Source organism: Ovis aries, chromosome 25 (genome assembly GCF_016772045.2).
Source record: "Ovis aries strain OAR_USU_Benz2616 breed Rambouillet chromosome 25, ARS-UI_Ramb_v3.0, whole genome shotgun sequence".
In the NCBI taxonomy this organism is placed as follows: domain Eukaryota; kingdom Metazoa; phylum Chordata; class Mammalia; order Artiodactyla; family Bovidae; genus Ovis; species Ovis aries.
This window is the reverse complement of record NC_056078.1, coordinates 8528121-8552423: the sequence shown is the minus strand read 5'-3', so window position 1 is coordinate 8552423 and position 24303 is coordinate 8528121. Positions and strand designations below refer to the sequence as shown.

General features: G+C 48.0%; 1 protein-coding gene across 19 annotated transcripts in view; it reads right to left on the bottom strand.

Moving 5' to 3' along the window:
- The window catches only part of LGALS8 (galectin 8), a 34820-nt gene continuing 10517 nt past the window's right edge, over window positions 1-24303 (bottom strand). The window contains exons 1-11 of one of the 19 annotated variants that reach the window (XM_060406882.1): window positions 22192-23090; window positions 20417-20561; window positions 10102-10190; window positions 9005-9215; window positions 7427-7546; window positions 6745-6801; window positions 5905-5931; window positions 5660-5782; window positions 5082-5170; window positions 3999-4164; window positions 1-1193 (exon numbers count right to left, since the gene is read on the bottom strand). In XM_060406882.1, the coding sequence (XP_060262865.1) occupies window positions 1044-1193; window positions 3999-4164; window positions 5082-5170; window positions 5660-5782; window positions 5905-5931; window positions 6745-6801; window positions 7427-7546; window positions 9005-9215; window positions 10102-10190; window positions 20417-20458 (1074 nt within the window). In that variant the 5' untranslated portion in view covers window positions 20459-20561; window positions 22192-23090 and the 3' untranslated portion in view covers window positions 1-1043. Of the gene's footprint in view, window positions 4165-5081; window positions 5171-5659; window positions 5783-5904; window positions 5932-6744; window positions 6802-7426; window positions 7547-9004; window positions 9216-10101; window positions 10191-10297; window positions 12542-20416; window positions 20562-22025; window positions 23091-24303 lie in introns of those variants that run through there. The other 18 variants (XM_027962308.3, XM_060406875.1, XM_060406883.1 and 15 more) reach the window with 18 other exon arrangements.

Sequence of the window (24303 nt, the reverse complement as noted above, 5' to 3'; positions counted from 1 at the left end):
TTTAACTTGCTGATACAGGTTTTGATTTTAATCACTAAAAGCAGAACAATGTTTTGATCTCTGTCACTAATGATGATGGACCCGTCTTCAGATGGGCAGAGGAGCTCCAGTCTATGCTGACAAGGGCCAGAAGACCAGCGCCTCTCCACTTCACTGGTCTCGGCCGCTGTACCTTACTTTTCGGATAGGGCCTGCTTTATAAACAGTCATTAAGTCTAATCTTGACACTGCTTTGTTACCCACAGACATTTTACAAATTGAGACCATCTCTTGTCTACCTTACCCTCTCTGTAGAGTATGTGCATAGGAGACCTCTGGCTCACTGGAAACTCCAATATTCTAAAATATGCATTAACTGGTACAGAAATCAATGGCCTTGAGACTGACGTCAAGTTAATTTCAACAGCATTTGGTTCAGTTTTGCTTTGCTTTTTGCCTTTATCATTGTGCTACATTTAGAGTTCATAGTGTTAATCATTTGGTAACGCTTACAGCTAGCAGAGCTAAGTATTTATCATGCTAAAGAAAATCTCCAGACATAAATCAACATCAGTCCTCCCAATTATGGGACACAATCAAACCCTGAGCCAGCACTGGAGGAAGTGTCACCTACGAATTTGTGTCCTTAGGTGATTTAATAGAATAATTCTTCCAAGTCCCTGGTGAGTCTAGTGCGTGAAGGAGCAACAGTGGCTTGGCAGAACAGGGAATGTACGCGCCCCACTGTGTACCCCTGGCTCCCACCACAAGTGAAAAGAGAAACGCTCAGTGCAGGCTGGCTTTCTCTGTTGCAGTGGGTTTAAAAGAGGCAGTCAAGGTGCAGAGGAGAGAGCAGGAAAGCCTGTTACAGTAACGGCTGTGACTACCATCGCATCAGTCTTCTCACTCTGGGCTCGGCAGGTCGTGTAGCACCGACTGAGGACACCCAGCGGGACTTAAGGACTCTAACAATGTATATAAAGCATGTCGTGATAGAGGCGCTGTACCAAGGCCAGTGTTACAGGGGTCATACTGTATTTCAGCATTTGCAGCGCTCGTGACAGCTACCAGCTCCGCACTTCCAGTAGGTGGATGTCACCGTCGATCTCCAGCGTGTCGATTTTACTCAGCTCCTTAAACCTGTGCTTGTACTCCAGGCTGTGGACACCGTTTACCGCGACTTTGAATTCTCTCACGTCACAGTAAATTATCATCTGGAAGGAAAGCACACACGAGCGGTTCCCCAGGCTTTAGAAGTTTTTGTGTCTTGCACACAGTGTTAAAAAGTACACCATTTAGTTCTTCTCCCAGCCTGCCAGCGCTGACACCCTGCCATGGTTTCTAAGCTCTGACGGAAGTGTATCTGGTGGTGGCACTCTCTGCCTTGTCCCACTCACGGAAGTGGCTCACGTGCCTGGAACCTCACCGTGGCCTGAGGCCCACTGGCGACTCCATCCCCTGCTCCTGCCCCGCATGCACCCGCTCCTGCCCCGGCTCTCAGGGAAGTGGGAAGTCGCCTTCCTCGAGACACACGGGAACTCAATTGAAGGAGGAGAGGGAGCTGCTTCTTGCCCATGGGCTAGGAACCCAGGGCCTTCGGTCCTCACTTCTCTGCCTGAAACTTGGGTTTGGGGCAGCTCAGAAAATACGAAATCCCAGAGGGTTGGGGCAGCTGGTGGGGACTGCGTGGCTGCCTGGTGACTGATTCCCACCCCCACTCAGCACACTGCTGCTCTAACGCTGGTCAAATCTCCTTGTTCTGTGAGCCTCTGCATTCTGGCAGAGTCGCAGTTCAGAGTCATCACTGGTGTTAGCCCTTCAGAGTTAACAGGAGAGTCTGCTGTCCTTTTAAATCTCCCGTCCGCCTCAACGTATCCTCCTGCTACCATCCCCCATGCCAGTCCAGCCACTCACTCCACCCTGTCTCCACCCTCACTGAACAGCCCAGCGGGGCGAGTCCACGGCTCTCCCCTCGCTCCCTGCCTCTGCCCCAGAGGCAGACGGAGGCACAAAGTCTGGATCCTCAAAGCAGCAAACTGAGTGTCTTTCTTCTTTTGATACAACTAGTAGAAGTGACTGCTGGGGGAGATTAGGAAGGGGGGAAATTCCACAGATAACAGCAGTAACTGACACAGATGAAGGCAGAAGGGTGATGCAGGGAACTGGGGGAGCTATCTGTGACTGGGGGTCCTGTGCCCACAACAGTGGGGGCAACCCCAGTTTGAACCAGGCGCAAAGACTTCTCTGGTGGACATTTAACAATCTCCACAGAACGGAGGACACAACCACCCCAACAAGCTCAGAAGGGAAAACAGGCTGGCGTTAGGCAGACACTGTGGAAACAGTTCCTACGGGACATCAGAGCAAGTGGAGAGCCAACATGTTCAAATGGGAGATAAGTAGCCCAATAGCCTGCTGCACACGTTACTGTGCCAACTGAATTTATTAAAAAAAGAGCTCACAGATGAAGTTAAAGAGCCGAAAGACATTTTTAAATGAAAAAAATTAGCACCACAAAAAACCACAGTGATCCAAAATGAGGTCAACTGCCCTTCCTGAAGTAGAAAACCAGGAAAAGATTATTTAAGAGAATTTATTATTCTCCTCTTTCATATTAATGCAGTAGTCCCAAACTTGGACTCAAACAGATCAAAAAAGACGCGTTCCCAGTCACCAAACACATTCCTCGACCTTCTTCCAGAGCATCCACCGCTCCTTCAGTGAACCCACGTCACCCACACACCCTCACACCTGCCACGTCAGCAACCCTGGGGCTGCACGTCCCACCTCCAGCGACTTGTCCATACGTCCGCAACATCTGAAAAACGCAGTGTACCCACATCCTTCTGAATCCCGAACCAGTGTCCGTCACTTCCAGGAGCCTGTGCTTGGCTCGTTTCTGTTACTCCACACACACTGGGGCATGCCTTAGACTGGAACTTATTAATAAAACTAGTGTCAAATTGCCACCTTTTATTCAGCCTGATGTTCATGCTTTCAGCAACTCTGAGGAGTCTGGCGAGCTTGAATTGTCCAGAGCACGTGACAATTTAAAATGCGGAGGCATGACCGAAATCAGTGACCCTCAGTGACCATACGAGGAGTCAGTCACGTAAGCTCGTGAGGGTACCCAGCCGACCACGTGGCATCAGACACACCAAGGAGACTGGGCTCAGCAGCCTGGAAGCACGCCTGGGGAAAGCTGTGCTGTGATGCTCCACCTCTGGGGGCTCAGGACTACACGCCTTCAAGTCCTGACGGTCTAAATGTGTCTTTCTCTGAAGGTACACAAGCAGGATCGCTTGGAAGAAGGTGCTGCCACCTCAGCTGCATGTCACCAAGACGACAGGGCAAGGAGTCTCGGCTCCCATGTCCTCGTGGTCACTCAGGGTTCAACATGTTACTCAGCCCTGAGACTGGGTTCCTGTTAAAATTCCTATTAACTAATAGGGGCTACACAGACACTGTCATCATGAAAACAAATGTCGGATACTTCCAGTGTAAATAATGTGGCACTCAACTGGCTTGGCCATTTATGCTGATTACCTATGTAACAAAACGGCACTCAAAATAACAGTCTCCAGCTAAACAAAACCACACACAAGCTCCACATAGTAAGCTGTACTTGATTTAAATAGTGAAAGTCGCTCAGTCGTGTCCGACTTTTTTTGGCCCCGTGGACTATCAGTCCATGGAATTTTCCAGGCCAGAATACTGGAGTGGGTAGCTTTTCCTTCTCCAGGGGATCGCTCCAACCCAGGGATCCAACCCAGGTCTCCCACACTGCAGAAGGGTTCTTTACCAGCTGAACCACCAGGGAATCCCAAGAAGACTGGAGTGGGTAGCCTATCCCTTCTCCAGTGGATCTTCCCGACCCAGGAATTGAACCAGGGTCTCCTGCATTGCAGGTGGAGTCTTACCAACTGAGCTATGAGGGAAGCCCAGGATGGACAATTTATCCTACCCCTGCCCCCAGGATTATTTTCCTGTACTGTTTTCAAAAAAGATAAACATCTCACCTCAAAGTACATCCCAGGACTAAAAGGGAAACAGGTAATATTTCTCTCTTCTTCTCCCCAGGCCTCCTGAAGAAAAGAATTTCTTACAAATGCTTTCACATTCAGGCGTGGGTTCAAGTGGAGAGCAATATCCTTGGATTTTCCTGATAGCAGATCAACATTAAACCTTTTGAGAGAATTAAAGAAAAAATTAATTAGCCAAAGAGAAGAGAGGGGTACAGTTTTAACAATAAGAATTAACTGATGACACAGCGCATGCAGACTCAAGGACCCAGGAATGCCACTGAAGGTGATATGTAAAACTGTCAGTCAGTATACCATTGGTAAAAGTATGTTATTTGCAAAATAAAAATACGGAAAGCTTAAAAATCAGTGTGTATAGCTCCGACTGGGAAGAAATTAATGGGTTAGAATAAGTGACCCGAAGGATCACATCTTTCACAGGAATAGGGTCCCTCCAAAGTAGAAGCTCTCTCAACATTCACAAGTATCCCGTTCTTCAAAGTGTGCTGTGTGCGCTGTCGTGTCTGACTCTGCAACCCCTTGGACTGCAGCCCGCCAGGCTCCTCTGTTCATGGGATTCTCCAGGCAAGAACACTGGAGCAAGTTGCCATTTCCTTTTCCAGGGAATCTTCCCACCCCAGGGGTTGAACCTGAGCCTTACGTTGCCTGCACTGGCAGGCAGGTTCTTACCACTAGTGCCACCTAGGAAAACAGCTCTCACTTCAAACTTTCAGAACTCTGGACATCCCTGGAAAAGATTATAAAAGCAGGAATTTTGAAGTCCCATGACAAGAGGAGTCCTGACAAAACTGATCTGCTCTCATAGGCTGCCCTGCAGTTCAAGGCGAGGGCGTGCCTTGTGGACAAAAAGCCACCCTCCTCGCCTGTGTAGCCACAGGAAGCCCAGGGCTCTGCCACCAACTTGTCCTTAGCAGTGTAACTGCCTCTGGCTTTAACTGTCTTATTTTTCAAATGAAGCTCATGATGCTAGCCTGACGTGCACCTCACGGGACTGCTGTGCCAGAGTAAGAGACACACACGGCCGCATCTGCACTTGTATGGTCACTTAACGATACTGACCCTTTGGCGTTTGTATTTACTTCTCCTTTTATGACGACGGTCCGTCCAGGGCCCATGGAGGAGTTCAACCTTGCTACGAACGGCAGAGTCTGCAAAGAAACCCCAGTCAGTGCCAGGCAACCTCAGAAAGATCTTGTGGGAGAACTGCCTGAAGACACCGGGACTTGTTTAAAGGCCGTGACCCTGTGACCCCCGTGAAGGGACAGATGAGCCTGCCTTGGTCCCACGGGGGGCCCCGGCCGTCAGCACTGTGCCGGCTCCCAGCAGACTCTCCATCTTTCAGACCATGAAGTGAACGGATGTGGGGAGGGCCCTGAGCCTCCGAGTGACACTCCCTCTGAGAAGTCCCCTCGGCTGGGGTGTGACGCGTGCTCTGTGTCCAGCCTGGAGGGGAGGCGGCCGAGGCGGGGGCAGTTACGGAAACACACTCGGGGCTCAGGGACCTGCTCTCCATCCACGACACACAATGCCAGTGCCAAGTGGCTGCTGCAGGCCTGGGCTGAGGGTGGAGGTTACGCAATCAGCTAACTAAAACTTAATTTGTTACACAGAATTAGGAAAATTTTGGCTCTTCAAACCTTTGACAAACAGTTGGTAGGTAGTATTTTGGCGCAAGTCAAAGTGTGATTTGGCGGCGAACCTTTGCTCTTGGTGTAGACAGTTCTGGGGACGATTTTAGAAATGTCTCCTCTATTACTAGGCTGTAGGAAAACAGTTCTGCAATAAGGTATGGAATAAGTGAAGCTGTCTTCCCAGGCTTAAACTTCATTTCCTGGACACTCTTATACAAAGGTTCCACGTGTTATATAGCAAAAATACTTACAAGCTGTGACCCGCCAGACTTTTGTACCTATTGGAAAAGAAAGACAAACGGAGAATGTGTGAGAGGCAAGAAATGAATGGTATAACATGAGCAATCGGATCTTCCTGGCTGTGTGACTCAGAGCCTGGGACAGCAGGGCCTGCCCGGTCCTGGGCGGGGGACGTGCAGGTGCCAGTGGCTTCCGAACGCGCGCAGGGAGCTGCAGAGTGCCTCGCAGCCTGGGGACAGTCTGCAGGTCCGGCTCATCGTCTGAATTCCGTAACCTCCACCACGAGCCACGCATGGGGTCAAACATGTTTTACTTCTTTCCAGGGTGCTCCCCAGATGCTGAGATTAGAGTCTACTTAATGAACGTGCTGAGATAGTTAAGACCTCACTTTTCTCCACTAATAACAGCTAAAAGGTCTGAACTGCACTTGCTTCCATGGGGAACAAGTGCAAACGTGGAAGCTGTTTACTGACGCACTGGTTGTGCTCACTGTGTATAAACACCTCCTGCCGGCCCTACTCAGCAGTTAAGAGAGTTTCTGGTACATAAGATTGGTGGGGAGTGGTCGGATCAGAGTCTAAACAGCAAAACTTAACGCAACCGGCACCCTGAAGTATATGCCTCAATTTTCAACTTCCAGCATATTAATTGTTAAAAATGTAAGTTTTCACATTAAAAACATGTTTTCATATTAAAAAGGTAAGTGTTCATATTAAAAATGTAAGTTTTCATATTAAAAACATAACTTAAAGAAAACTCAGCCTGCCTGCCACCTAATTTACATGGCAACTAAAAAAGACATTTTTAAACATTTTTAGACATTTTTAAACTTTAAAAGATTTAATATTTACATTTTCTTTACTTATCCCTGTCTGTTCCAGAGTAGATCCTTGGGTACTTCCTAAATCCTGAAAAAAAGTTCAGATTGATGTTTTAACATCCATCAGAATTCTAAACATATCTTCTTGACATATCAAAAAAATCATAAATGGTACTAAACGTGCAAATATGCAAATATCCAAAATATCAAAAAATGTAGCAACATTAGCATCCTTCTCCTACTACCAAACTGACAAAAGTTAGAGATAAGAACAAGTGTGAAGACTCTGAGTGAATGTATACGGATCTTGAGACTAACTTGTTTTACTGTTTGTGGAGGGCAAGTTAGCAATTTCAACTGGACATCCCACTGCTGGGAAACAGTTTTAGAGAGAACTACTCCACTGTACTCCCACGTCAAGGAAATACCCCCACTCCAGCTGTAAAGGGTTGGCTGTTTGTTTTGTGGTTATCACTTCGGGCTTTTTATAGAACCACGCTAGATTTGAGATCTACAGGCAATAAAGCTCTAGTCAATGATTAGCATCCTACTAGTCCGAATATTTACTTCCAAGAAATTAACACACTAGTGAGGGATATATTTACACTGCTTTCATCTCAACAGATGATGTTAGTTAAAGATGTTTCCTACCATTTCATCAGAAAACATCACCAAAGAAGACCACTGGCCCCTGCCCGTGGAAGGGCCCTCACCGAGCTGAAGCTGAAGCCCACAGAGTGAATGATGACTTTGCCGTAAATGCCCAGCGTGTCGATCCTCTCTGGGCTGATCCTGTGGGCATACAGCAGGGTATGCTTTCCATTGACAGCCACCTGGACAAACAGAAAACAGCCCCCTCCAATAAAGCAGTTAATAAATGAATTTTATTAATTTACCCAAGTTTAAATCTGCTGACTCAGATTTAGGTTGAGACTTTTCCCCACAGGTCTCCCCATGACATGTCTGACCAGACTGTGATGAAAGCACCCGTAATGGGCAGCACTCTTGACTCCCTCTGAGTTCTTCATCTGACTGAACACCAGGGACACTCTCTCCAGACGGATCACGCATCTGAACATACAACCGCATCCCCGTGTGTCGCAGGCCTGTACACTAGACACCCTGGGTGCCCATGAGCCCTGGCAGAGACTGGAAGTCACCCCGCTGTCCTGAGGACCAGACTCTGGAGACCACCCTGCGCGAGGCAGGTGCTCCACACACATTTGGGTAATTTGCTGAATGAATGAACCTGGGCAAATGACCCAAGTTCTCTGAGATTCCTATCTGTGAGCAGGAAGCATGCGCCCTCCAGACGCCGCTGCTGGGAGATGACCCGGTCCCTCTTGTGAGACTCCAGCCCAGTGCCTGACTGAGAGAGCACCAGTGCTCCGGGCTCCTCCTTCCTCCCTCCCAGACGCCAGTACACGTGTACGGAGTGTCGGGAAGACACGCAGAACACAGTACGGTCTCTGACCTCAAGGAGCTGAAAATCCCAATGGAAGGCAAAAGGAAGGCAGGGAAAAAAAACAAAGCACCACAGTACAGACAAGCGTTAAAAAAAAAAAGACACAGAAAGATACAGACGCAAGGGCTCCAACAGCCAGAAGAGGGGGGGGGGGGGGGGGGGAGGCTTCGGGGAGGAGGGATGGCGGGAGCAGGCTCTGAAGGTCAGAGGGGTCTGCACCTCAGGTGGGACGCTTCCCTCTGTGCCATCGAATCTCTACTCTGGGAGGCTCCACAGGCTGGAGCAGCCTCGGGACCACATTCCACCTCTGCATACACTAGGGATAAAGTGCTCGGTGGTCCTGACGATATGTGGGCTTTCTAAGATCTCCTCTGGTTAGAATCTCTGGATCCTATGGGACGAGGCAGCGCAGGACGGAACTGAACAACCCCCCTGGCCCCGACTACCCCTGGCCCCGACTCCAACGCCAGGAACGCATCTGTCAATTCAGATTCCCCCACGCTCAGGGTCCTGGTGCCTGCAGTTCACTCTCCATCATGAGTGTAAGCCTGAGCCAGTCCGGAACGAGCTCAGTCCTGCAAGGAGACGCAGTCCAGCAGAGATCCAGTCACAATGGACCTGCATGGTGACATCTGCAGGGGCACAGGAGCCAGGCTGTGCCCACCGCACAGGAAGGTACCCGCCGTGCCCTACTTCTGAGGAGAGGTAGAAAGCCAAACCCTTTCTCTGGACTTAGGAGATCTACGGGCGAGTCGCCACGTGTGGAGGGCTCCCCTCATGCTCACTGCCACGAGTGAGGAGCCAACCTCCACCCTCCGAAACGTGCCTGGAACTTCTCTTTCAGCACCATGATCACGATCTCGAACGACTTCTCTTTCTTGAAGGGCATGTCGTAGGTGATCTCCTCCCAGCCCCACTTCTCATTTCGCAGAGTGTTGCAGACAATGCAGTTGGCCCTTTTGAAGCGCGGATTGAAATGGAAGGCCACATCTGCTCGGGGTTTCACGCTGCTGCCACACTGCAGGTCCACCTGGAACCTGTGGAGGGAAGAGACCGCCACGTGGGGACTCAGGAAGGCGGCCGTGTGGAAACCCAGGCCTGCTGACACCTGACCGCTCCTCTACTCACCCACCCAGGGGGCCCAAACGGTCCAGAATAAGCACCTAATTTCCCGGCCTCCCTGCAGGGCTGGCCGAGGGGTCCCAAGCTCTGCCAACAGGGTGGAAGGGAAGAATTCACGGAAAACTATAGGAGACGGCCTCAACAGTCAGTTGACATCTGTCTTCTGTCCACCCCACCCCTTCCCCCAAAAAACCACATATGGACCCAGGCAGCCACACAAACACAACGTGAGGATAAGAGTCCCAGCTTCCAGGAACCGTGAGAAAGAAGACATCACCCTGGGACAGTGGGTGGGAGCATGAAGGGGCTCCCGCCTCTGACAGCTCGATGGCACGGCCTTCAGCCATCTGGACTGTCCCGTTTAGACGTCGCATTCGCCTCTTATTCAAACCACTGTTACTCGGGCATCAGTCATACAGAGCCAAGTCCAACTCCCGCTGATACAGCCTCATCCAGACTTTGTGCCCAAGGCAAGCATTAGATAAAACCTCCTGGGACAGGTCTGAAGAGACGCTGTGGGGAAGTTACACTGTAACTAGGCCATGTCCTTGTCATCTGCCCACAATTCCCTCCACTAGCTATGTTTCTAATTCTTTACACTAAAGTCAGACTCATGGCAATAAAAAATCCAAAGCACCTGTATTTCAGTTTTTCATTCCAGTTTCCTCAGCACCTTGGCCAAGGCTGTTGTGAAAGCAAAATCAGCCTCGAGCATCCAGATGGTCTCTCCTACATTATCTGCTGTTGCCCACAACCACAAAGATGCACTTCTTGTGTTCTCGCCTAACACAATGACTGTACCTGTCAGAGTCACTAGGAACATGCCCACGTAGCACAATCAAAGTTCCCGGCTCCAACTGCTCAGAAATGGTCCCGACATAGGGGATGACCTAGGAAAAATAATTTTAACAAACGTTCACTTACAAGATCAAACGACTACACTCTTAAAGGCTGCACACGAATTTGCTCAGACCCTAGCATTTTTCCAAGTCCTCACCATTCAAACAGCTGCACAGGAACAACATAGCCTGGAGACAGCACAACGCCTGCGAACCACTCTGGGGTCTTCAGAAATAGATGCGTGCCATTCACAGCCCTTTTAATCTGGCTGGAGCGTGTGCTCATGCTCGGTGTGTCCGCCTCTTTGTGGCCCCATGGACTGTAGCCCACCAGGCTTTGTGACCATGGGTTTCTCCAGACAAGGATACTGGAGCAGGCTGCCATTTCCTCCTCCAGGGGATCTTCCCAACCCAGGGACTGAACCCACGTCTCTTGAGTCTCCTGCCTTGGCAGGCGGATTCTTTACCACTTGAGCCACGTGGGATTATCTGGCAGAGGGTTGTATGAAATGCCACGCCTTGCCCCTCTGTTTTTCCTAAGGTTCCGTGGATGATGCCAACATGATGTAGGCCAGGCCAGGCCCTTCTCTAGCGCTGAAGAGGACGACAAGCGCACACTGCCTGCAGAGAGCACTCCACTAAGCCGCTCCACCACACCTGGGACTGGCTGCCTTCCCTTACCCACCGGGCCTCCACACTGCACCCCCACGGGAACCAGGGACCTGCACGGTCACCGGGCCTCCACACTGTGCCCCCACGGGAACCAGGGACCTGCACAGTCACCGGGCCTCCACACTGCACCCCCACGGGAACCAGGGACCTGCACAGTCACCGGGCCTCCACACTGCACCCCCACGGGAACCAGGGACCTGCACAGTCACCGGGCCTCCACACTGTGCCCCCACGGGAACCAGGGACCTGCATGGTCTGAAGGACACACTCAGGGTGCCTGGGGGTCTCTCGAGACACGGCATCTGCAGACCTCGCCCGGTCCAGGGTGCAGGCCCGGGCCCTGGCAGGTGTTCCCACACAGGATTCAGGCCTCCCCCCTGCCCCTTCCTCATCTGGAAGCCAGCATTCTTGTCCGGGGCCTGACACTCACCCCACTCCCCTGGTGGCTCCACCACCCTCCCTGACCACTGGTTATGTGGCTGCATCTCCTGCTCCCCAACCACACCCCACTTCCACCTGGAGCCTCTGACCAGCTGAGACAAGCAGGTCAGATGCCAGCGTGCCTTACACCAAGCTCACCTGGGTTATGACACCTGTGCTGAAGTTGATCAAGGTCGCTCTGATTGTCAAGAAGTAAGAAATAAAACAAGAGGCTGTACACTCCCACCTCAAACATAATCTCCTGTGTAAAGCCTTTTTTGGACTCGCTGGGCCAACTGAGTCAGTCCCCTCTGAGGGTCATCACGGTACTCATTACTCTGTTCCTGTGCAAACGTATGCCTAGATTTTGAGCTGCATGGGGCAGGACCCAGCCATCATCTTTACACCCCCAGGACAGAGGTCAGGCAATGATCAACAATCACTTGGTGAATGAATGAGCTCTCACCATTCTGGAAACTGGGTTCTGACAGGCCTCACATATGCAGAGGCGTGGCAACTAAACAGCTGCTGAACGGAGTGTTGCTGCCTTAAGCAGTAAGACAAGAAATCACCAAAGCCAGTGGCCATCTGGTGTCACAGTCACTGCTGGGGGCAGCATGGGGGAGATGAACAGGGCATCAAACCAGAAAAGGAAAAACATAACAGATGTGTAGAGCACGGCCACAGCCACACATCAGACTGGATGGGTTCTGTGTATAGAGAACATGGAAGTCTCTTGGCCACAGGCAAGAATAAACAGCAGCATCTTTCATGACGTATATCTCTTAATAAAATGAGAAGCGTTTTTTTAACTTCAATTTTTTAAAATATATTTTCAACTTATATTTGGGCTTCCCAGGTGGCTCAGTGGTAAAGAACCCACCTGCCAATGCAGGAGACACAAGAGAGGCAGGTATGATCCCTGGGCCCAGAAGATGCCCTGGAGTAGGAAATGGCAACCCACTCCAGTGTTCTTGACTGGAGAATCCCATGAACAGAGGAGCCTGGCCGGCTACAATCCAAAAAGTCGGACATGACTAGCAACTGAGCACAACTTATATTTATGCAGAATGTTTAATAACACAGAACTGTTAGTGGAATAATTATCAGTGAGAAACTAGCCTACAAAACTCCATACAGTGTGGTCTTAACCAAGTTAATAATAAACATCAAAAAGCAAAGAGAAAACACTAAAGAAGTAAGCCAAAAATGTTATAACACTTTTCTTGAGGAATGAGATTTTAATTTTCTTATTTGTATATTTTCCAGACTTATATAATAAGCATTTATAATGTTTATTACCACAGATTTTCTATTATATCAGTCTGAGAAACAACTGTGCTATAAATTTGGGCCATTTGCTGTTTGTTTTCCATAGTAGTGCTTCTACTCAGGAATGTACCCTAATTTATATTAACACCACTGCTGCTGCCGCTGTCATGTCTGACTCCTTGCGACCCCATGGACTGTAGCCCGCCAGGCTCCACTCTGTCCATGGGATTTTCCAGGCAAGAAAACTGGAGTGGGTTGCCATTTCCTCCTCCAGGGGATATTCCCGACCCAGGAAGTGAACCGGGGTCTCCTGCATTGCAGGCGGAGTCTTTACCTGCTGAGCCATCAGCAATACTCAACTTTTTTGGACCATGTGAAGGAAACAAAAGCCCCTCAGCCCGCTTACTCCCTCACAAATAGGCTCCTGTGGAAAGGGAGAAGGGTGCTGTTTTCAAGGCAATTCCAAACTTTGAGGCTTTGATGTGTCACAAATAATTTACATAAAACCATACAGATCTGAACACACTGGGACAGTATCATAAACTTAAGCCTTAGTCAGGCTTGGCATTAACCTGCCTAAACATCCCAGCTGATTCAGACTGCTTTGCCTTTTTCATGTCATTTATCAGATGTCTGCCCTACACCAGGGTAGGGTCAGGCAGCCTGCAGCTGGAAAGAAGTATGAGTTCCGTCCATCCGGAAGGAGCTGAGGATACAGCTGGGAAGAAGACAGATACCCTCCAAAAGATGGTTAGTGGAAACGTGACACTCTGTCCAGCTGTTCGAATCGGAACCTGCTTCCAGCTGGGAAACCCTCTATCCTATGAACACGAGCCCTCATCCAGACTGGGACGCAGGCATATGACGCACATCTGTCCGTCAGCACCGCCAGTTCAGACTCTAAGCTAGACGCCAGGACACGCCGCAGCCAGAGTCCTGCAGTGCCCGCTCCGGCCGAGGGGGCAGCAGCGCCACCTGGGTCAGAGGCAGCAGGCGGCGCCGCCAGGGCACGGAGCACCGTGTTGGTCCGCTGCGGAGAACAGCCCTGAGCCGGGTTTGGGCTGTTGTCTGTGATGACATCGTTGACAAGGCTGGTTCTTTGGTCCAGCCTGCTGACATCACTTAATAAATTCCTTTTCTGCTCAAATTAGCGGCTGGCTTCTGTTTTTGCAACTACCAGCCCTGGCCAAGTCAACATCTTCGCAAAAATGGGGCAGGAAGGAAGTGTTGAATAAATGCTTCAGAAAAATGTATAAAGAGCTGTAACTGAGGTGGCCACAGCTGATGAGTGAGGTATGCTGTGACCTGGGGAAAAAATACGGTTAGGCAGAAAGGAGAAGGGAGCCAGTTCAGGTAGAAATGTCCAGCTACGAAGGCAGAGAGGCAGGGAGAGACGAAACTTGTCTGGGAGACAGTAAACAGTAAGGGAGCAGTTAGAGACAGAGTTAGAGGCAGGCTTTAGACTAACAAGACAAAAGTGGGGGTTGGGAACAACAGTCCAGTGGGCAGGGGTGCATCTGGGAGGCTGCCTGGCAGCAAGCAAGCCTGGCGCAGAGATAAGAACCTGACCCACGCGGATGGCAGCAGACGCTGAGGGGTGGGCGTGGGAGAAGATAAACACATTGAGCTATATCAAAGAGAACTGTCTACGTGGGGCCCCCACCTAAAATGGTAAAGCTGTGGAAGACACAAATTTCAGAAGGAAGATGACTTCAGCTGTGAACACCCTTAGTGTGAAAGGTTGGCAAGACCTCTAAGAGGAAACTCACTGAAAGGAGTGGAGACTCAGGACCAACATTAAGTGAATGGCCGAGACTCAGCAGTCAGAGAAGAGATGATGACTTAATGAAATGAGAGGTACGAGACAAACTGAGAGAGGAAGTTGGGAGCAAAGCCGCAGTGGTGGTCAGTTATGGGGTGTGCGGTGTCAACACAGCAGACCTGGCTGCTGGCTTTGAAAGGCCTCCTTCCAAGAAACTTGGCTTTGTGGACAGCACCCACCACCCTAACTGAGAAGGGTGGGTTACCCACCTCAACTGTTCGTGCAAACATGATTTATGCTGAACACCTGCTTTCCTGCTGGGAGTCTGGGGTTTTGGTGCCTGCTAGGCAGATGCTATCTACACAACATCTCTCAATAAAGACCCTGGGTGGTGAGTCTCTAATGAGCTTCCCTAATGGAGAAAATTTCACGCAGGTCACAGCTAGCTGCTGGGAGGTTTCAGTCCATCCTGTGTGACACCACTGGCAGGATTCCCTGGAATCCTGTACCGATTCGCCCGGGACTTCACCCCATGTGCCTCTTCCCTTTGTGGTTTTTGCTCTACATCCTTTCACTGGGACACATCACAGCCACGGGTATGACTGATGGTGAATCACTACAACTGAAGGTATGTGGGAGACTTCGATGCAGGGGGTGAGGAGAGAAAGACGAAAGAAGGACCTGACAGAGCAGGGCAGTCGTGTCAACGAAGTCCATTTCAAAAAGGGAATGTCTCTAACATGGAAAGATAAGGAAGACCTCACCCCTGCCTCCACCAAAAGATAATGAAATGGATAGCATACTCTCTGACACAGCGATTCCACTTTCATAGATTTCTCTTATAAAATACTAGCACATGTGCACAAAGATGCACCTCTCAGGATGCACACTACAGCCCTGGATAATCATGGATAGATCTAGCCCTTTAACAGGGGGCCGGTTAAATAAGTCACAGAACATCCACACAGTGGGCAAATTATGCAGCCGCTAAGATAAGTGAGGAAACTCTATGCCGATGCCTCCAAAATGTGCTAAATGGGCAAGAGCACAGTATAGCACAGTTTATCCCACATGGCACATGCATGTAAAGGAACAACATACAGAAGGTGATACACACAGCATGCGTTCCCGCTGGGATATTCACATACAGTCTCAGGAAGGGTATACAAAACCCTGGCAGAAAAGCTCCCTTTAGGGAGGGTAAATGAGCACCAAGGCAGAAGGAAAATGTATGTTTTCATGAAATCCTGAAATACTGCTCGAATTTTTAAAACGCTGTACATATCTTTCCTTGTATTTTTAACGTAATGATAAGGAAAAGTCATTTGAATTTGGGAAAAATGAATTCAAAATTTTGAAGACAGATTAACTTCAAACTGTTGGGGGCTTGGCAGCATGGAAGGACACTGAAAGAAACGGACATCCACGAAAGGGAAACTGGTTTGGAAAGGAAGATGGGAGTTTCGTTTTGAACTCACAGTCCTGAAGGGCTGGCAGGGCAGCTAAGTGAGCTGGAGGTCACAGAGCTATATACAAACTGTCCACATATTCAAAAGTGATCAGTCAACAGAGAAACAGATGAAGCACAAGCTGGAATCAAGATTTCAGGGAGAAATATCAATAACCTCAGATATGCAGATGACATCACCCTTATGGTAGAAAGCAAACAGGAACTAAAGAGCCTCTTGATGAAAGTGAAAGAGAAGAGTGAAAACCTCAACATTCAAAAAACGAAGATCACAGCATCCGGTCCCATCACTTTATGGCAAATAGACGGCGAAACAACAGAAACAGTGAGAGACTTTCTTTTCTTGGGCTCCAAAATCACTGCAGACGGCGACTGCAGCCATGAAAGTAAAAGACACTTGCTCTTGGAAGAAAGGCTATGACAAACTGAGGCAGCAGATTAAAAAGCGGAGACACTACTTTGCCAACAAAGGCCCATCTAATCAAAGCTATGGTTTTTCCAGTAGTCATGTATGGATGTGAGAGTTGGACCATAAAGACAGCTGAGGGCCAAAGAATTGAAGCTTTTGAACTGTGGTGTTAGAGAAGACTCCAGAGTCCCTTGGACAGAAAGGAGATCAAACCGTGTGTCAGTTGCTTAGCCGTGTCCGACTCCTTGTGACCCCATGGACTGTAGCCTGCCAGGCTCCCCTGTCCATGGAATTCTCTAGGTAAGAATACTGGAGAGGGTTGCCATTTCCTTCTCCAGGGGATCTTCCTGACCCAGGGATCAAACCCAGGTCTCCTGTATTGCAGGCAGATTCCTCACCATCTGAGCTATAAAGAAGTCCCTGAGATCAAACCAGTCAATCCTACAGGAAATCAGTGCTGAGTATTCACTGCAAGGACTGATGCTGAAGCTGAAACTCCAATACTTTGGCCACCTGGTGCAAAGAGCTGACTGACTGGAAAAGACCATGATGCTGGGAAAGATTGAAGGCAGAAGCAGACGACAGAGGATGGGGTGGTTGGATGGCATCACCGACCTGATGGACATGAGTTTGGGCAAGCTTAGGGAGTTGGTGATGGACAGGGAAGCCTGGCATGCTGCAGTCCATGGGGTCACAAAGAGCTGGACACAACTGAGTGAACTGAAGAGACAGCAAAGAAATAAAGAGAGACACTGAAGACGAGAGTGGTAAAAAAGAAATGAAACTAAGGGTAAAAACTCAAGAGGGCAGGGAGGAATAAATTAGGAGCTTGGGATTAACACATACACGCTACTATTTACAAAATGGATAATCAATAAGGACCTACTATATAGCATAGGAGAGAAGGAAATGGCAACCCACTCCAGTATTCTTGCCTAGAGAATCCTGTGGACGGAGGAGCCTGGTGGGCTGCAGTCCATGGGGTCGCTAAGAGTCGGATACAACTGAGTGTCTTCACTTTCACTTTTCACTTTCATGCATTGAAGAAGGAAATGGCACCCCACTCCAATGTTCTTGCCTGGAGAATCCCAGGGACAAGGGAGCCTCGTGGGCCGCCGTCTATGGAGTCGTACAGAGTCGGACACGACTGAAGCGACTTAGCAGCAGCAGCGGCATATAGCACAGGGAACTCTACTCGGTACTCTGTGATTAGCTACATGGGAAAAGAATCTGAAAAAGAGTGGATATGTGTATATTTATAACTGAATCACTGTGCTATACACCTGAAACTAACACAACCCTGTAAATCACCAATATGGGAATACAAACTTGGAATTTCAAAAAAATTAGGATTCAGAAAAAAAAAATCAAAATGCAGAGTTATGGTGCAGAAATCAAGACAGCAGAAATCGACTGTCTCAGGAAGGAAGTTAGCAAAAGAACAAGAGAACAAATAGGAAGGATCTTCAGGGATTAAAAAGAAACTTCATCGTTTTGTGTTTTAAGGTTAAACTGCAAGGTAGAAAGGGAGGTTCCTTAGAATACTAAGGAAAAAAGAATCAATGTGGAAGTAAGGTTCCTAAGGAAATTGGAATCATGAGCTTTTCAGGGTGGGATTAATATTAGCAGACGGCTTGTTAACTAAAAGCGAGAAGCAAATGGATTAATTTCTAAATAACTTCTCAATTCACACCTGATCACATCCTAAGACCTCTATAAACAACAATAATAAAATATTTAAGCAGATATATTGAGTTGCCAAACAAGAGATTTCACTGAAGGAACTTCTGGTATGAAGATACTGTCTTCCAAATTAGTCACTCAATTTGAGTAGAAAGAAAAGTGAGCTGGACTTTCTTAAGTCTTAGAATTCTATCAACTGAACTTGTCAATGAAATACACTAAATAGGAAAAAAATTATACAGGCCAGTTATACAATTGACTTAATCTTATGAACAGAATTTGTCTACCACAATTTTTAAATGTATTTTAAGTCATTTTTATTGAACTGATTTTAATTATACTGATTTAGCTGGTGGCAGCTGCCCCAAACCAAGATAAAGGCCTTGTGAAGGCTATTCAACATCCTCAAAGTAATCCAGTTTGCTTTTGCATTTGGAATATGTTGTTAAAACAGTTATACTTTTGAAATTATACAATCAAACAATGCAGACAAGTGTGGTGGCCAAAGCGTTCATCTGGGTTTCTCCATAACATGACGGAAAAACCTGGATGAACTTTTGGGCCAAACCAATATATTATTCAAAAAGACATTACGCATTTCATTAAAAAATAATTTTGAAAGAAGCTTCAGTTTTATAATTGACACATTCTGTACTTCATGCTCTCAAAATAAGAAATGCCCTAAAACTAACTCTATGTTTCTTTACTGATATGAATGAATAGGATTCGTATCAGTAGGAACTGAAATTTAACATATAAGAGACAATACACGTGGACCAAAATGTTAGAAACGTAAAGAGATAAAAATAGAAAGATGGCAGTTCTGTGTCTTCACAAGGCTTAATGAAGAATATAGTAGAAACTCCATAAACACTTCCCAGTTGAGTGAACCGATCACTAAGGAAACACCCAGAATGCAGAAAGACATCTACTCTGGAAACACGCTGTCATGAACCGTTCTCAGAACAGCACCCGGAGTTCTGAATGCAGCATCTGTTCCAAGGGCCCTGTCCTCAGGAAACGAAACGTCAGCTGATTTTCGTTTCAGCCCTGTAGTCGAGGGTGCTAACCCCAGAAACCACAGTAAACGTCAGCGTGCTAGTATCAAGACAGGTGAGGATCTCAGGTTATAAAACTGTTTTCTAAATAACACTCAGATAAGCTGTCTCTGTGATGCAGGGCAGCGCTGAACATTAACCCGACCATCCACCGCTCCTGGCTTGAGCAAGGGTTACATTTCAGTTCCCCTCGGCAGGGAGAATATTTCTTTTTTTCTTTCAATCTTTGCAGAAAGTCAAGTCTACAACTTTGAGATGTTTTTAATTCTTGAGATGCACAAAATCTTTTAAAATGTCTAGCTGACTTCAAGTTCAGCAAGTGTTCCTTTTTAAACCTACTAGAAGTGAAGGCTATTTCTTCCAAAATGGACTTTGCTTTACATGGTGGTTGTACCTCATTCTTACACAACGACAGTAAACCTTAGGGGGGAAAAGAGAGCTAGAGCTACAAAGTAAACAACAAAAAACTGAACTCACTCACACTAAGACGACTGGCTGAAGGCCTTACTTGAAGGACTCTTACCAGGAGTCTCCTACAGAGGGTTTACCAAAAAAAAACCAAAAAACCAAGCAGCAACTCTGTCTTGGATCTAAATTCAAGATTCAGTTTCGGACATATAGAAACTAGACAGTTCTAAAGATTCTCACACCACATGAACTGAAACCAGTTCACTACTGAAATTTCTAGTAATTACGTTCACGGGTTCCTGAACTGGCCTGAGGTTCACACAAGACTATTAGTTTTTCTCCTTCTCCACCTCACCCCTGGCTTTGAACATTCCCCTGCTCAAGTAACAAGCAGGATTTGAAAGGCAGGGGCAAAGCTGAGAAACGAACTTCTCACGAACAGCTCTAGTTAAAAAAGAAAATGAAAACGTGTACAGAAAGAAATCCATTCCCTCTGAAAATTACATCTTACGATGGTCTGAGTCTTTTTCCCACCACAATCAGAGTGGCTTTCCCATCACTCTTCATCCACGTTCTTTATTCACAGCACGTCTCATCACCTTGTACAGCTGACCTTTGAACAACACAGGTTTGAACTGCGCAGATCTCAATCTACTTACACTTGGATTTTTTTTTTTTTTCCAGTAAATACGTACAATCTATTGGCAATTGGCTGAATTCCCAGATGCCGAATTGTGGGTACTGAGAGGAGAGCTGAATATTGAATTTAAGCACCTGTGGGGCTGCAGGGGCTGGAAATGGTTTTTAGTCAGCACCCACTGCAGTTCCATCACATAGCAGGTGCTCTGTTTTTATTTACTGAACTTCTGCCCCCACCCACCCCCTGCATTGAGTAATTGTTGTTCAGTCTAAGTTGTGTCCTGATTCTTTATATTGCAGCATGCCAGGCTCCTCTGTCCTCCACCATCTCCCAGGTAATTATTGGGTTGGCCAAAAACTTCATTTGAGTTTTCCCGTAAGATGTTATTGAAAAACCTGAACTAAATTTCCAGCCAATCCGATATTACTCTTTGGACTTGCTCTCAACACTGCCACAGGCAAAAAGTGATTGTGGAGATCAGTTACCGGGTTATAGATGACATTCTGTAGATTGTTTAAGGACATCATTCTCTTCCACCTTATTGTTGACTGGGCTCTCTTCCGGGTATGGTCTAAGATTTTAAATACGTTTCACTTAAAGTATTCCCAGATTGAAGCCGAGGCACGTGCCCTATGTAAAATCAAAACAGAGGGAAAGAAAAATAAGCATACAACATTTTTCGTCATATTATAACTATTTTAAAATATATAAATTATTTTACTAATATTTATCAAATAACAGGATGCTATTACAATCAAAGATCTGACTCCAACTCTTATCAAATGTACTCTACTAAATAATTTTGTATTATGAGGACAGGACATATTAAATTAAAAAAATACATCTGTAGAACATTTCTAACTTGGAAACTTTGTTAAAAATACTTATTACTGGGAGTTTCCAGTGGCCTAGTGGTTTTTACTGCTGTGCTCCAGGTTCAATCCCTGGTCAAGGAACTGGGATCCCACAAGCTGTGCGGCATGGCCAAAAAAAAAAACCAAAAGCTTTTTATTAAAATACTAAACCAAACAGCAGGAAATACTCCTATAAATCAAAGATATTCATTTAAACTTTCTCATCTGTACAATAAGAATAATAATAGTGTTCACCTCACAGGTTTATTCTACGGATTAAATGAATAAATAAAACAATGGAATAACACATGCTTTAGAAGTTTTATATATTGTTATTAGTAGAAGGGAATGCTCTTCCTCCTCCAAATTAAACAAGTTGAAAGAAAAAGAAAATCCAATGCCTCAAATATTAACTGCCCTGTGGCTTAGAAAAAAAAGCGGGGTATGGAGCAACAGCCGCAGTTTCCAAGATAAAAGGACCCATTTAACAGCTCCAGGGAAGACCTGAAGACAAAGAAGAACTAAAAGGGAAACAAAACTAAAGCTTCTGACATTTTACTTCCACTAATTCTATCATTATACCAAAGGGCAATACACACTGGTCACATCTATCACTTTGAATCTATTAAGAAAAAAAAACTGCATTTCCAACTCTGGATGTAACTGAGTGGTGATGTTAAATTACAGCAAGAGGGACTCTGCACGTGAAATTACAGTTACAAATCAGCTGATGTCAAGACAAGGAGATTGTCCTCCATTATCTAGTGGGCCCCATGTAATTACGTGAGCCCTTAATGAAGAAGGAAGTCAGAAAGATGTGGAAGAAGAAATCAGAGATGTGAAGCGTGAGAATTTGACACAGGATTGCTGGCATTCGAGAGGGAGTGCAGGCAGGCACACAAGGAAACTAAGAACGAAACTCCGAAAACAAGCTCAAGTATCCTGGAAGTGGGCTATTCCTGAGAGAATAGAGCCCAAACTGCAAAACACCTCCACTTGGCTTTTGACACCCGAATCACCTAACTGAGCTAGTAACACTCATCCTGGTCCCCCAAAGATCTGTAAGAAATAAGTGGGTGTAATCAAAACATCAAGTTTTATGCCCTAAATATATACAATTTCTGTTTGTCACATATACCCCAATAAAGTTGGCAAAAAAAAAAAAAAATCCCAGAAAAAAAAAAAAAAAAAACCGGTATCCCTCTTGGTTTATAAATGTGACCGCAATCTATTAACTTACTACGTTAGTCAAAAATCTCAAAACTTGTTGTTTTGCTCCATCAAACTCGGGAAGTATCAAGAAGACCAAAAAAAAAAAAAAAGGATACAGAGATTCCACGGCCCCATTCATAATTTACTTGTGACCAGAGAGTGAAGGCGATGGCACCCCACTCCAGTACTCTTGCCTGGAAAATCCTATGGACAGAGGAGCCTGGTGGCCTGCAGTCCGTGGGGTCGCGGAGAGTCTGACACGACTGAGCGACTTCACTTTCACTTTTCACTTTCATGCACTGGAGAAGGAAATGGCAACCCACGCCAGTGTTCTTGCCTGGAGAATCCCAGGGACGGGGGAGCCTGGTGGGCTGCCGTCTATGGGGTCGCAGAGTCGGACACGACTGAAGCGACTTAGCAGCAGCAGTAGCGGAAAGTGATCCAATTTAAGCCATAGGCCCGTGTGAAACCAATCATTCCCGGAAACATCCCCAGGCACGAGTCCTGCTCTAATTAATTAACACTTGGTTCGCATCCCAAGAAGCCATCAGGATGCTGAAGCAGTTAAAGGACTTGCGTTCCCTAACGTTTAATCCTGCAGTCAATGACTCTGCATCTCACAAAAAGCGTATTCAGAGTCCGGGAGGACCACGGAGGTCGGTCATTCCCTGAAGAGCTCGTCATTTAAAACACTGGGAAGGAAACGACCGCGATCCCACCGAGTGAAGGCGGCGCTCGGCCCCAGGCGGGGAGGTCAGTGGTGCGAAGGCAGCCCCGAGGGAGGGGGTGGTCAGCAGCGGGGCCAGCGCCGGGCGCCCGGGGCCCGCGACCCGGGACCACGACTCATCCCTGGGGCGCCGCGCGCCGGGCAGCGCCCGCCGCCCAGCAGGATCCTCCGCGGTGACGACACGCGAGACGGGGAGACGGGAGCCAGTCCCACCGTCTGACTCTGACGCGGGGCCGGAAACGGCCGGCCCCCTGCTCGGCCGGCGCACCCACCGCGGCGACGGCCCCCCGACGACTCACCCCGGGACTGGCGTCGCAGGCGCGGAGCGTCGGAAGCTGTCCACCGCGGCGCGTCGTCCGCGTCCCCGGCCGCGCGCGCGCGGGCGGCGACCGGAAGCGAGAGGAGGCAGTCCGCCGCCACTTCCCGGTTGGCGCGTGCCGCGCGTCGCCGTCGGCCTTGCGTCTGCGGCCGGGTCGCGCTCCCGGCTCCGCTGGGCTGGGGGCCCGGCCTCGCTGCGGCCCGCCACCGGGCTGGGCCTCCTGCACGGCCTGGGGACGCGGAGCGCGACCGGCTTGCTGCGGGACGAGCAGGGAGGGAGGGGGCAGAGCGTGTTTACAAAATTCCCAGACTTTCCTGCAGGCGGGACTGAGGGGCCGGGAAGTGCGGAAGAGAGGAGAGACCACCTGCCCCCTCCGCCCGCGTGTCCGCGGCCTCCAGCTCCGGGGTGGACGCCGCGCAGGCCCCCCTGGACCCGGCGAGGCCCCCTCCACGCGGACGGGGGGCGTCTCTGACCTTCCCTGGTCGCGGGGGTCAACGGGGTACATGCCAGGTATTTCTTTCTCTAGGTTAGCTTCCTTGTCTGCCTGGGGTCAGAGGCCAACCAGTGCAATGAAAGAGAACCTGATTTGGAAGCACCCCGTTTTGGGCCACACCTTCGGGTGTAAGTAAAGTGATGGGGACATGGGTTCAGTATAGCTGGATTTCGTCCAGCCTGGAGCCGCCAAACATTTAGTCTAACTTGGACTTAAGTCACTGCGGCTTCTCCGCCAGTTTTGTGTGTTGCCGTTTTCTTAGTTTTATCAGGACTTCCCTGAGGAAAATGTCAGCGGTACAGAGCCCAGTTCTGAGCACGGTAGGTGTTCACAAATAACCAGCTTTTCCTATCCAGGGCCCATACTGACTGCCAGATTGACCTACTGGCTGTAAAAAAAAAAAAAAAAAGTCAGCGACAAGTACAAAGTTATGTAAGCTACCTTGAACACTTGGTCCACTTTGTTTTCTGATAGGGATCCTGAAGTTCTTATCTTCCTACTTGTCTCTGCTTGACTTTTATCCAGGTTTCCTTTGAAAGGCAGGTTTTGCTGTCCCTGCCCTGGACCTTCTCCTCTGTATCTTTGGGCTTTATTATTTTTTATTTATATTGAGGAATGCATTACACACTCCATACCATCGAACTCACATTCTGATTCCCTATTACATTTCTCTCCTCCTATTCATTTTCCAAGCTTGCTTCACTCTTCAGGATTCAACTTCAGTAGCTGAATTTAACCTTTAAGATACACTACCTGGAATTTGTACT